The 13,582-nt window shown below is 37.1% G+C and overlaps 1 protein-coding gene across 2 annotated transcripts in view; it reads left to right on the top strand.

Moving 5' to 3' along the window:
* Positions 1-1,632: 1,632 nt before the first annotated feature.
* The window catches only part of LOC121380043 (folliculin-interacting protein 1-like), a 37,834-nt gene continuing 25,884 nt past the window's right edge, over positions 1,633-13,582 (top strand). Inside the window, exon 1 of one of the 2 annotated variants that reach the window (XM_041508773.1) lies at positions 1,633-2,067. In XM_041508773.1, the coding sequence (XP_041364707.1) occupies positions 1,982-2,067 (86 nt within the window). In that variant the 5' untranslated portion in view covers positions 1,633-1,981. Of the gene's footprint in view, positions 2,068-2,194; positions 2,770-13,582 lie in introns of those variants that run through there. The other variant, XM_041508771.1, reaches the window with a different exon arrangement.

The following is a 13,582-nucleotide window of genomic DNA, read 5'->3' as shown; positions in this document are numbered from 1 at the left end:
AATTCTGTATTACAAGGTTATTGAATGAGTAGTTAGGGTTAATTAAAAATTAACCAGTTAGGAATAGAGTTGTAATTCCTTTATTAATTAAGTTCTCCTGGAAGCGTTTCTCAATTATCACACGTGTGAGTGTTGTGTCACGGTGAAGTGATTAGCATATTGTGTAAACTAGACACCTAGAGATTAACTAATTAAGTGATCAGTTCTGGGTTGTATTATTTGTTGTTAATTAACTACTGCGGCAGTACATTTGTCAGCGTAGGTTAATACAGATTCCAAAATGTATTGTGTTTTTGTTGTGTTTTCTAGTGAACTAAACGTGCTATAATAATATATACTTTATATAAGATCTTATCTCTGATCATACCTAGACGAGCCACAAGCGGGTATAACCGCCCGTTACAGAGAGATCTAATATATATACAGTTAGGGGAGATATTTGGACAATCGTGTTTCATTCAGTTACGGGTATTATAGAATCCCTGTGACAGTGCGATAGCGATTTAAATTTAGACATACAATTGGGTGTTCCTAGGTGATGACCCGGTCACCACACCATATACCATCCAATGAAAAACGCACTCATGGTCAAAACTGATTACTCTTTGACGTAAATACTAGTAGCCTAATAACCTGAAATTACCTGATTACCCAAGGACGCACGAGTTAATTGGAAACGCAAAGGCCGTAAATAGTTTTTGTAACTGGCCTCGGTGGTGTCGTGGTTAAGCCATCGGACATAAGGCTGGTAGGTACAGGGTTCGCAGCCCGGTACCGGCTCCCAACCAGAGCGAGTTTTAACAACTCAATGGGTAGGTGTCAGACCACTACACTCTCTTCTTTCTCACTAACCACTAACCCACTGTCCTGGACAGATAGCTCAGGTGTGTGCCCAGGACAGCGTGCTTGCATCTTAATTGGATATAAACACGAAAATCAAATAAGAAAGAAAGAAAGAAAAAAAATCAGTTTTTTGAGGATGTGAAAAAAAGAAAGAATATGTGGTACTACACAAGGAGTGTTACAGTCGTGTCCGTTATATATACATACCATTTTATCTTGCAGTTCGTTGTTTAAAAACGTATCCAACTCGCTTTCGCTCATTAAATACATTTTGAAACAACTCGTTGAAAGATAAATGGTATTAAATTTATATAACGATTTGCGTATTTTCATTGGTTGAATAAACAATTAGCCACAATATAAAAACTATCTAGGTAACATGACAACTAGAGTATATTGATTTATTATAATTTCCCATGCTCTTTTCAAACACAGGACAGCACATACCACGGCCTTTGAGATCAGTCGTGGTGAAATTTAGTTGGTTAAGTGGAAAACCTCAATCAGAGATGAAGTCTACTGTGGTGGTTCAATCGTACAATGCATTACACATCTAAGGCAAGCGCTGAGCTATTTTTTTGTTGTTTAACGACACCACTAGAGCACATTGATTTATTAAACCCGCTAAAGAAAATAAACCCGCTACATTTTTCTATTTGTAGCAACTAAGCAAGGAATCTTTTATATGCACCATCTCATAGACGGGATAGCACATAACACGGCCTTTGATATACCAGCCGAGGCGCACTGACTGGAGCGAGAAATAGCCCAATAGGCCCACCGACGGGGATCGACCGCGCATCAAAGCGAGCGCTTTACCACTGGACTACATCCCGCCCCCGACTGAGCTAGATCCCGCGCCACTACGTTACGTCACGGAGATCAATGTGTCCCCAGACACCACCCTTTTTCCGTGGCCTAATGACAACACAGTCGATGAGTCGTTCAAGTTTAAAATAGTTGTCTTATTTTAAAAGTGTGTGGTACTAGGCCTAGTATTTCCTCATACCTGATATCGTAATACTACGTTTATAGCTGCCGAATTTGGAAAATCCGGTTTCAACAACCAATGAAATAACAGTTTGTAAAAATGTTTCATTCGACAGGCGCGTGACTATGATTCCTGCATGGAGTCGATATGGCTTTATTTCAGCGGATTTTTCAACAGAGAAAGCAGTATAAAAACACAGCTTCAAAATGGCCATCACCAGATTCAAATAGTCAGTAAGTATATAATTTTTCGACAAATATTGTTTGTAAAAGATAGTTTTATTTATTTAACCTCCCAGAAACGAAGAACGATATGTAGGTCACGAGTGTAACGCCGATTTCCAGAGAATGTTTGTAAACAAAAACAAGACTTCCGGTCAATGTTTCGTCTTGGTTTTTATTCCACTTCAGTATATTTATGAAGAACAATTTCGACAATATCCCAAATAACGTTATTAAGTATTCTATAAATGGGAATAACATAAAATAAGGTAAAAATCCATTTCATTCTTCTGCGGAAGAGCCCTTATCATAATAATAGGCTTATCTTTTTGTTCAATGGCGTCACGTGGTTATGCTAAGGATCAACTGCACGGTGACGGCGTAGTACATGTATTGACAGTGTATTCACGGCGTAATAAGTCTTCCGTGTGTGACACTAACGCCTCCACTGGCGATGGCTTCAGTTACAGCTCACGTGCCTCACTAGGCACATGACCCTACACACGGATAATGACTCACGTATTACGATACCAGTGGCGGTATCAGTGTGCAGTTTACTACATGGAAGTTCCCTCATCTTCAACATGACAGCATAACAACATTTAAGATGAAGTTAAATTTTTTTGATTATATTCAGCACCATCCGCTGTTACTTTTTAATGACTACAAAGTTGAAAATGACATTGGTTCTTTGACCATTAATACTCATCGCAGGTGAGAATTTATCATTACAATCTTTTTTTCTTCAGTGTCAGTTGATAATTGCAAAGATTATCGTTAATCATCTCATTCCTGTTTTGAAACCATTTTCCATTTGCTGACATTATTTTAAAAACACTAATTTAAAAACTGAAATCAATAATTGGTGATTAATTTTAACTATCATAATCCCAAGTTATTACTGTTGGGTAGTTTGTACAGTACAGATGCGGATTCAGGGTGGTTTTGGGGCTGAACACTCTGGCCAATTTTTGTATGGAAACCTGAGGCTTGGTTGCAATGCATTCTTGAGCACTCCAGCAGCAATGAAAAAGTTTGTTTTATTTAACGATGCTACTAGACCACATTGATTTTTTATCTTATCAGCTATTCGACGTCAAACATATGGTCATTTTGACACTGTTTTTTTTTAGAGGAAACCCACTGTCGCCACATAGATTACTCTTGTACGACAGGCAGATAGGGATCTTTTATTTGCGCTTCCCACAGGCAGGATAGCACAAACCATGGCCTTTGTTGAACCAGTTATAGATCATAGGTCGGTGCAAGTGGTGTACACCTACCCATTAAGCATTGCGGAGCACTCACTCAGTATCTGGATTAAAAATCCCATGCCTCGACTGGGATCTGAACCCAGTACCTACCAGCCTGTAGACAGATGGCCTAACCACGACGCCACTGAGGCCGGTCCAGCAGCAATGAAGCCTCTGGGTCAGCTTTTGATTGTGCACCGACCCATTGGGCTATTTCTCGCTTCAGCCAGTGCAACACGACTGTTACATCAAAGGCTGTGATATATGCTATCCTGTCTGTGGGATGGTGCATATAAAAGATCCCTTGCTGTTAATCGAAAAGAGTAGCCCATGAAGTTGCGACAGCCGTTTCCTCCCTCAATATCTGTGTGTTCCAATAACCATATGTCCGACACCATATTACCTTAAATAAAATTTGTTGAGTGTGTTGTTATTTAAACCATTTCCTTCTTCTTTCTGATTGTGTATCCAAAAATCTGTGAATAATCCACTGTTATAAAATATGTAATATTAAATGTCAAGGCTTTAAATTACACCAAAATTGAGGCAATAAATGTTGTGCCCTAAATAAAAAAGCCTAAATTTATAATAAACAACCTGACCTCAAAACATTTCACCTCAAAACCACTGAAATGTTAATCTGTAATTAGATTAAATTATTCCATAATTTTCTGATAACGTGTGGATGTTTATTACATGTAAGTTTCCTCATCTTTATACCTGTCAAGTACATCATTCTGTAACATCTATGTGACATTAAAGAATAAGAATAAAATGCAGTGAATTTTATAATAATTATACTAAAATTATAAGACTGAATTAGAAAATATTTCTGGTATTCGTCCTTTCGTAGATGTTTTTTCTGACACTTTTTAAGAAAAACCATCTACAAAAGGACTCATGCCAGAAACTATTATTCAGGCGATATTGTTAACTTGTGCAGGGTTGAAAATTAGCAGTCGTCTGGTCGCCCATGGCGACCTTTATTAGCTACGGGTGACTAAGAATTTTAGAAAGGTAGTCCGTTGGGCGACCATCGATTTTATTGTCTGGCGAGTATGATACTAGTTAAAAAAGAAACACTGATACTGAATCGAATGTGACAAAAGACACCGCGTCTAAGTTGGCGCAAACTACAGATCAGAAGACATAGAACATGTTCTATATTTTGACAGCGCCAACATAATGAATACAGATAAAATTCATATAAAAGCATATTAATTTATTAAGTTTTATAAACCCATACCATCTCAAATAACATTTTATTGGGGGTAAAAGTGCAGTGTAAATTAAAACAAATTCTTCACAAATTACAATCAAACTGCATAGGTTACCTCTTTTTTGTGATAAGAGTTTCAAGGCAATTGATGGAACATCCAAGGTAATCTGAATGACACAACTGTAATATATGATCAGGGCCGTATCTCTGCGAAATTATAGTCGAATGGTAATTTGGCAAAATAGTGGATGATCTCATGGATCTCTGTCTAGGAGAACAGCCACTCCTGAGAAAATCATTTGCTGGGAATTTCACCCCTCTTGCATCAGCACAAGATTTATTCTATCCCTCTTGCATCGCCACAAAGATGACGGCCACTCCCAGACTAGTTTACTAAAGCACGCACAGTTCTACCTTTAGTCTGTTTGTACTGCATTATCTTTTACGCTATATTAAAAATGAAATTTAATATGTTTAATTTAATGGTACTTTGTAAAGAAACATGTTTGTTTATACTGGATTTCTTTTTCATTTTTTTCATTTTTATTTGAGTTGGTATGGGCTTAATACTTAATGATATGTTTTTATATAAAGTTTTACTTTATTCATTATGAAGTTAAATGTCAATTCATCGATTTTCTTTAACGCAAACATTTATTATTCAACAAAAAACACACTAGTTTTAATTTTAGCTGTGCAGTTAAATTCCAATGTGATAATTGGAGGGCTAGTTGAATCTGAGAAGGGCCAGTAAGATTTTTCTTCAACTGGCCCTGCTGGCGACCTTGGTTTTCATGTTAATTTTGAACCCTGCTTGTGTGCATTATATATATATATATATACTTAATAGCCTAGAAAACTGCATATATATGTATTTGAACTAGCACAGACTTACACTATGTTGATATCATATATAGTGTTACACGCACCACTCAGTCATACCACACATCTGGTCATGTGATATATCAGGTATATTATGTGTGCACTACACGAGTACATCACATGTATAATACAGGTGTGTAGGTCATGTACAGTTCACAAGACTTTAAACCTCTTCATGTGATAAACAGACAGAATCTGAATAATCCATTGCTCTGCTGGCCAGGAACAAACTGACCATTCAGTGATTACGCCATGAAAAGAAATAGTTTAAATTATTGTCTTATTGCATGCATTAATTTATAATTCCCCCCACACCATACCAATAATTTTTATGATGTCAAGTCAGAATCAGTTCTATTCATTATTTAAATTTTATATATAACTCACTTTCTGAAGTTGTATACTGTCAGGTACATATGTTTGATACATGTCAGTGTTCTCGCTGGGTGAAAATTAAAGGAAGGCAGCTGCTCAGCATCACACCCTTAAAAAAACAAACAATAAATGAAAAGCAAAAAAAAAAAAAGGGGGGGGGGGGGGGAGCTTGGTTACCATATTGTTGCGTGTTGGTAGACTTTGTGAAAAGACATACTTTGCCTACAAAAAGGTTTATAAATACGAAATACAAGTAGACTCGTCTTTTAATTGAACCGAAGATGACATTAATGGGCAGTTCCAGTTTTGCTGAACCAATCAGTTTTAATATTATTTTTAATAAAGATTTCAAGATATACGAAAAACAATAAAGATGTTTGTAAAGTGATCCCCTAATGTCGGATACATTTTTTGCCCCATCTTCATCGAATGAATCGATTGCTGTGATAAAATATCGCCAATTGATAAAAAGTAGTTTCGTTTTTAAAAGCAGTGTATATATTATTTGGCACTTCCGTTGTTTTTATAAGCGTTCACATCCCCCAAAATGAAAAGTTTACAATATTTTATAAAGAACTGCTGAATAAACAGAAAGTAAAAATCATCAGTTACAACCAATTATATCTGCAACTGAGGACAAAATATGAGACAAAAGACAGAATGACTGTTCTGATCACATGCTAAATTTGACGCAAAATAAGTTGAGTTTTTTTCAATCGGAGATTGCCGAATGGGTAAAAAAATAAAAATGTTCTCATTGCTCAAATTAAACATACAAATGGATCAAAATAGAGGCTGTTAAAAATACTGTTAAATTACATTACGGTAACTGTCATAAATGTTTGTCAGTTGCTTTTTCGTACACAATGTGGCTTGTTTCCTTTGATGTCCAGTGTGCAGACTGATCGTTGTTGTTGTTTTTATGTGGAAAAAAGTGTGCATTTGGAAATAGCGGAGATATGTGCTGGAAAATATAGTATGGTACTGGAAAATAAAGAGGGGCGCAGAAAAATAAAGGAGGGCGGAGAACGTGAAAGGAGATCGGCAAAATGGAATATCGGGGCGGGCCGCCCTGCTTAAATGGAGCAGCGAGAACACTGCATATACCTTAAGCTGGATTGATTCACAAATTACATGTATCTGTAGTAGCATTGCAATGAACTTTAAAATATGACACATTGCTAATCCGATTGTGAAAATTTTATACTGGTCGGGCAGTAACAAGATTATGGTAAGAGTGGCCAAGAGAATATTTAGATGTGCTGGGGTAGGGCATGAGGTAAAATTACATATTTCACTGGTACAACAAAAGATATCTGCACTAGGGGTATAATGAATACACATGGTGACAAATATACATATCACAGGCCATCAGATTTCATGAAAACAATTGTTTCCTGTACTGTGTTGTTAAAATCATGGAACCATAATTTAATTTCCCATGATTATTATATTGAGTACGACTATTCAACGGAACCTAAAAACAGTTTCCGATGGGTTTCCATGATCACAAGGCACGGAACCCAAAATAGTGTTTATCATGAAATTTGAAATCCTATTACCTGATAACATGAATATAAGGTGACGAATATGAATATATATTCAGGTCCATGAATACAAAAGTGAAAAGGTTTCTGCAGAAAGGAATAACAGTATTTATTTATTTATTTATTTAAAGTAAAACTGATTAATCATGGGTGTCTATTGTCTAGTCAGTTTTCACGTTATTTTTTAGTAACACTATAACATGTCCACATATTCACAGGAAAGAGCAACTGTTTAAGGTCGTTTTTTGTTTTGTTTTTTTTGATATGTGTTAATCAATTTAAAACCATATATTGCCATATTTGTATTTTTCATTAAGAATTGTACAAATTCATTTTGCTTTATTCAGCTGTTTAGACGCTTGCATATTGAAGTTACATGGCATACACTAACAATGTACGCTAACTGTGACTCACGCTAGGAACGTAACTCGTAAGGTTTGTTGAATGAGACTATATCACGGCTTCTAGATTATGGTAGCCCCACTCCCATGGCTAGTGATATTCAATGGTGGGCTAGTGAATAACTACTATTGTAATGCCAGACAGGGCTTCTAGATTATGGTAGCCCCACTCCCATGGCTAGTGATATTCAATGGTGGGCTAGTGAATAACTACTATTGTAATGCCAGACAGGGCTTCTAGATTATGGTAGCCCCACTCCCATGGCTAGTGATATTCAATGGTGGGCTAGTGAATAACTACTATTGTAATGCCAGACAGGGCTTCTAGATTATGGTAGCCCCACTCCCATGGCTAGTGATATTCAATGGTGGGCTAGTGAATAACTACTATTGTAATGCCAGACAGGGCTTCTAGATTATGGTAGCCCCACTCCCATGGCTAGTGATATTCAATGGTGGGCTAGTGAATAACTACTATTGCCATGCCAGACACGGCTTCTAGATTATGGTAGCCCCACTCCCATGGCTAGTGATATTCAATGGTGGGCTAGTGAATAACTACTATTGCCATGCCAGACACGGCTTCTAGATTATGGTAGCCCCACTCCCATGGCTAGTGATATTCAATGGTGGGCTAGTGAATAACTACTATTGTAATACCAGACAGGGCTTCTAGATTATGGTAGCCCCACTCCCATGGCTAGTGATATTCAATGGTGGGCTAGTGAATAACTACTATTGTAATGCCAGACAGGGCTTCTAGATTATGGTAGCCCCACTCCCATGGCTAGTGATATTCAATGGTGGGCTAGTGAATAACTACTATTGTAATGCCAGACAGGGCTTCTAGATTATGGTAGCCCCACTCCCATGGCTAGTGATATTCAATGGTGGGCTAGTGAATAACTACTATTGCCATACCAGACAGGGCTTCTAGATTATGGTAGCCCCACTCCCATGGCTAGTGATATTCAATGGTGGGCTAGTGAATAACTACTATTGCCATGCCAGACAGGGCTTCTAGATTATGGTAGCCCCACTCCCATGGCTAGTGATATTCAATGGTGGGCTAGTGAATAACTACTATTGCAATGCCAGACACGGCTTCTAGATTATGGTAGCCCCACTCCCATGGCTAGTGATATTCAATGGTGGGCTAGTGAATAACTACTATTGCAATGCCAGACACGGCTTCTAGATTATGGTAGCCCTAGATTATGGTAGCCCCACTCCCATGGCTAGTGATATTCAATGGTGGGCTAGTGAATAACTACTATTGCAATGCCAGACACGGCTTCTAGATTATGGTAGCCCCACTCCCATGGCTAGTGATATTCAATGGTGGGCTAGTGAATAACTACTATTGTAATGTCAGACAGGGCTTCTAGATTATGGTAGCCCCACTCCCATGGCTAGTGATATTCAATGGTGGGCTAGTGAATAACTACTATTGTAATGCCAGACAGGGCTTCTAGATTATGGTAGCCCCACTCCCATGGCTAGTGATATTCAATGGTGGGCTAGTGAATAACTACTATTGTAATGCCAGACAGGGCTTCTAGATTATGGTAGCCCCACTCCCATGGCTAGTGATATTCAATGGTGGGCTACCGAATAACTAATATTGCCATGCCCGATGGCTCGTGAATGTTTTGTGTTAAATTCTGCAGTTAAGTCTGTTTTGTAAATATGAATATCCTGTCCCTACCACCACCCAATGTTAGTGTTTTTAAGGTCTATCTCCCTCTTTATATATCTGATTATTACTATTAATTAGTAAAATTGCATTAACTTAAAGTAAAGTAGGGCTAGTGAATTTTTAATCATGGCTAGAAAATTTGTAAAATCATTGATACCATGGTTAGTGGATTTTATAAAAATTCTAGAAGCCCTGCTATATGCAACGTCATACAGTATTTTGGCAGAAGTAAAATCAAGATTCATGTATTAGGACGCCAGTACAATGCGTTGAACAAAAATGGATCGGACTATGTATTTGATCTGATACAAAACAGGTCTGGATGTTATCAAAACAATCAAAACAGTATTGCGTTTTGGTTAATGTGAATTAGAAACATAAATTGTACAGTTAGCATTACATATATATATATATATGTGTATTTGGTTTGGCTAGTGACGAATACAAATGCAACTATGATACTCCGAATATTTGAGTATATCGTTAACCCCTAATCTGCAAATCAACAAAATATTATTTTTGGTAAGTTGTCACTGTATATATTAAGCAGATGTTGTCATGCTGACAGAGATTATTTTCTGACCACATTGTGTGTCCAACCACTCCACAACAGGTATGTGAAAAGTTGTGATAATGTACTATCCCATCTCTGGGGTGCACAAATGTGAAATTGTGATTGTTGCCCAGTACCAGTAGCTGAAGTTTGGTTGCCCAACATCATCTCTAGGTTGCCCACATATTTCATAACAGTTTTATGAATATAATTTTGAACTGTCATTAAAATGGAATTTAAAATGTTTTATTATCATCATTACTTACCAGTTTAGTTTTATTCCTTTTTTAACATTATTTATATGCAGCTCATCTTCGCTTGGGCTGTCAAAGTCATAATACGTTGATGAACTGGATGGTTGTTGGTGTAGTTTGTGGCCTTTCACATGTCTTGTGCCATTTATGTAATACCCGTTTCAATGGCTGCATCATCCATTCCCAGATTGTGACATACTTTAGCCAACATTATTCAGCACAAATTTTTAACGACTGCTTAACCTCTGTGTAGGAGATCGAACAAATTAAACATGAGTAATATTACAAGATATTGTTTTTAAAAGGATACATAATTCTTAACAAACAACCCCACCATTCAATAACGCACACAATTCCAATGATGCAAAATGCTGCAGGAATGGCTTAATTGTTGAAGTAGAGTTAGAGTAAGAAAGCGCAGGAATACTCTGTAAAACAGTATATACGTGATGATCACGAGTAGCAGGCCTGATCCGCATTTTTAGTGATAACAAACATTTTATCTCGTGTCATATCAACCCTACTTAGTACTACTAGTTTGATTATTTTGCCACCAAATACATATTTTATTATGACAATATTACTAAACCATTTAACAAAAATACAATTTAATTCATGAAAATACGAAGAACTTAAAACACGAAAAATATGTTTTACAAAATGCAGAACTTGTTTTGAAGTAAAGTTAATAATGACAACATTTAAGAAATACTTCATTATTAATTAAACTAAAGCTTGCCAAGATTGTGTCTAAAAAATTCACACTCGGTAAGCACAAGTCGTCAGTATTGGGATGCATCGACAAGGTTTTTAGGGTGAATAAGAAATATTTTGTAGCGAGAATTGGTAGGAACTGCCCCCCCCCCCCCCTGCATCTTGTTACTGTTAACGATTGATATTATGGAAAGCTGTGCCTTGGATGTTTCCCATTCCAACCAGTGTTTCTGTCTGTTTGGTAAAGTTTCCAGAGTACAACTCGAAAACTGTTAAAGCTATCTTGTTGAAACTTTGTACACATTATTCTAGTCGTCTAGGAAGGCTTTTTGGAGTTTTCCTTTTCTACAGTTTTTCAGGAGCGGGACGTAGCTCAGTGATAAAGCACTCACTTGATGCACAGTCCGTTTAGGATCGATCCCCATTGGTGGGCCAAAATTGGGCTATTTCTTGTTCCAGCCAGTGCACCACAATTGGTATATCACAGGCCATGGTATGTGTTATCCTGTCTGTGGGATGATGCATATAAAAAGACCCCTTGGTACTAATGGAAAAATGTAGTGGTTTTCCTTTCTAAGACTATTTGTCGAAATTACGATATGTTTGACATCCACTAGACGGTGATTAATAACTCAGTGTGCTCTAGTGGTGTCGTTAAACAAAACAAACTTTAACTATATTTTTTGTTTCTACAAATAGCCAACAATTAGTCTGAACCTTTTAAAATAACTTCATGAAACGTTTTACACACATTTATCTAGTGGCCTTTTGCTGTGATAATTTTGAGGACAAATTCAATTTGAGCAGGGCCAGTAAGATTTTTATTCAACTGGCCCTACTGGTGACCATAGTTTTCATGTTAATTTTCAACCCTGATCTAGTAATTTTAAAATACCTTTGCTATGAGGGAGTTTTCATTTAAAATATATCTTTTGTTACCAGCCAAATGAGTGGATATTGATGACTATGTCCAAGTCACTGTCTTCTTGTTATTAAACCATATAGGCCGTGCCCCCCCCCCCCCCCCCACAATGAAATTGAACTCTGGTATAGTATGTGTTGTTCTGTGTGGTAGAAATATGTTTACTCTCATAGGACCCATTAACCTAAGTGTTTGTAGGTCACTGTTTTAACTGGTGCAGTAAACCACTTGGTGTCAGATGGATTTCTTTTGTAACATACTCGGCCACGTGTCACAGATGTTTGATACCTTCTAATGGCTGATTTTGAAAGTGTTTCATTTGTAACGTAAAATGAAAGTTTTTGTTTTTCTTCAGTTTGTTGTTAAAATGAACATTTGTAATCCAGTGTTGTTTTTTTCAAGAGGTCTTTTGAGAATTGAAAGTAAATATGCAAGTGACCTGTTGTAAGCATGTAATTGATAGTCAAAATTGATTGTGTGAATAAAATATGGATTACGCAAAGAAAGAGGGACAAGCTCCTGCTTAATAGTATATCGCGTTTTTTTCATTTTTAGTGGTCTGTTTCCATTATCAATTACAGAAATTCCATTTCTAGCACAATGACATCGTAGAAAGGGGTGGTAGAAAAACCGTCTACCACATGTGTGTAGACGCTAATCCGCCCTTTTCATTGGTTAATATTAGGATGTACACGGCAGTTGCTACCGGTTGATTACGTCATTTTTTAAACAAAGTAGTATATGACGTCACATAATATGAGTAGGTCTTCTCGACACCACTGTATGCTTTCACACTCGTGACGTAACATGGGTGTCAGCTTAGAGGTGACGTCACGTTACAAAAATAAAATGAAGAGACTTACAGTATAGTTAGACTAAATTAATAATAAAATTTATAAGACAGGTTGTGCTAGAAAATATTTCTGGCACTCGTCCTTTTGTATATGGTTTTTCTGACACTCGTCTCAAGAAAATCAATCCATGGAGCTCGCTCCAAAGATTGATTTTCTTGAGACGAGTGTCAGAAAAACCATCTACAAAAGGACTCATGCCAAAAACTATTATTATAAAATTCACTGCATTCAGGACTTGACGTAAGATGGCCGTTCAGGTTACATATCTGTTACGGTGATAGAACGGAAGTATGTTTATTACCATAGTCCTAATTCTGTTAAATTATTCATTTCCACCATGGTATCCTTGTACCAGCTCCAACCGCTGCAAATAAGAAAATGTCCACAGCAAAAAAGACATGCCATTTAAAAAACCCATGATTATAGTCCTAGGCAAAAAAGTTCAGTGGAGAATTAAAAACTCCACGGCATTGCTGATTGCCGTGAGCAATTGCAGAGGTTGCAGCTCATCGGCAAAAAAACATGTTGTTGAAAAAAAAACCCATGATTATAGTCCTAGGCAAAAAAGTTCTGCGGAGAATTAAAAACTCCACGGCATTGCCGATTGTTGTGGGTAATTGCAGGAGTTGCAGCTTTTACCCAGATGACTTATAATGACTCAGTGGGAAGGTATGCACCGACCTCTCTCACTACATGTAACAATTCACCATAACCCACTGGACAGGTAGTCCAAAGAGCTGGTGTGTACCCAGGGCAGCATGCTTGAACCTTAAATCTTGGATATAAGCACAAAAATAAAGTTAAATTAAACGAATACCATGAAAATGCAATACATATTGTATTAACTATGTGGA

This window comes from Gigantopelta aegis, chromosome 8 (genome assembly GCF_016097555.1).
Source record: "Gigantopelta aegis isolate Gae_Host chromosome 8, Gae_host_genome, whole genome shotgun sequence".
Lineage (NCBI taxonomy): Eukaryota > Metazoa > Mollusca > Gastropoda > Neomphalida > Peltospiridae > Gigantopelta > Gigantopelta aegis.
The sequence above is the reverse complement of the archived record's forward strand: the minus strand, read 5'-3'. Positions and strand labels throughout refer to the sequence as shown.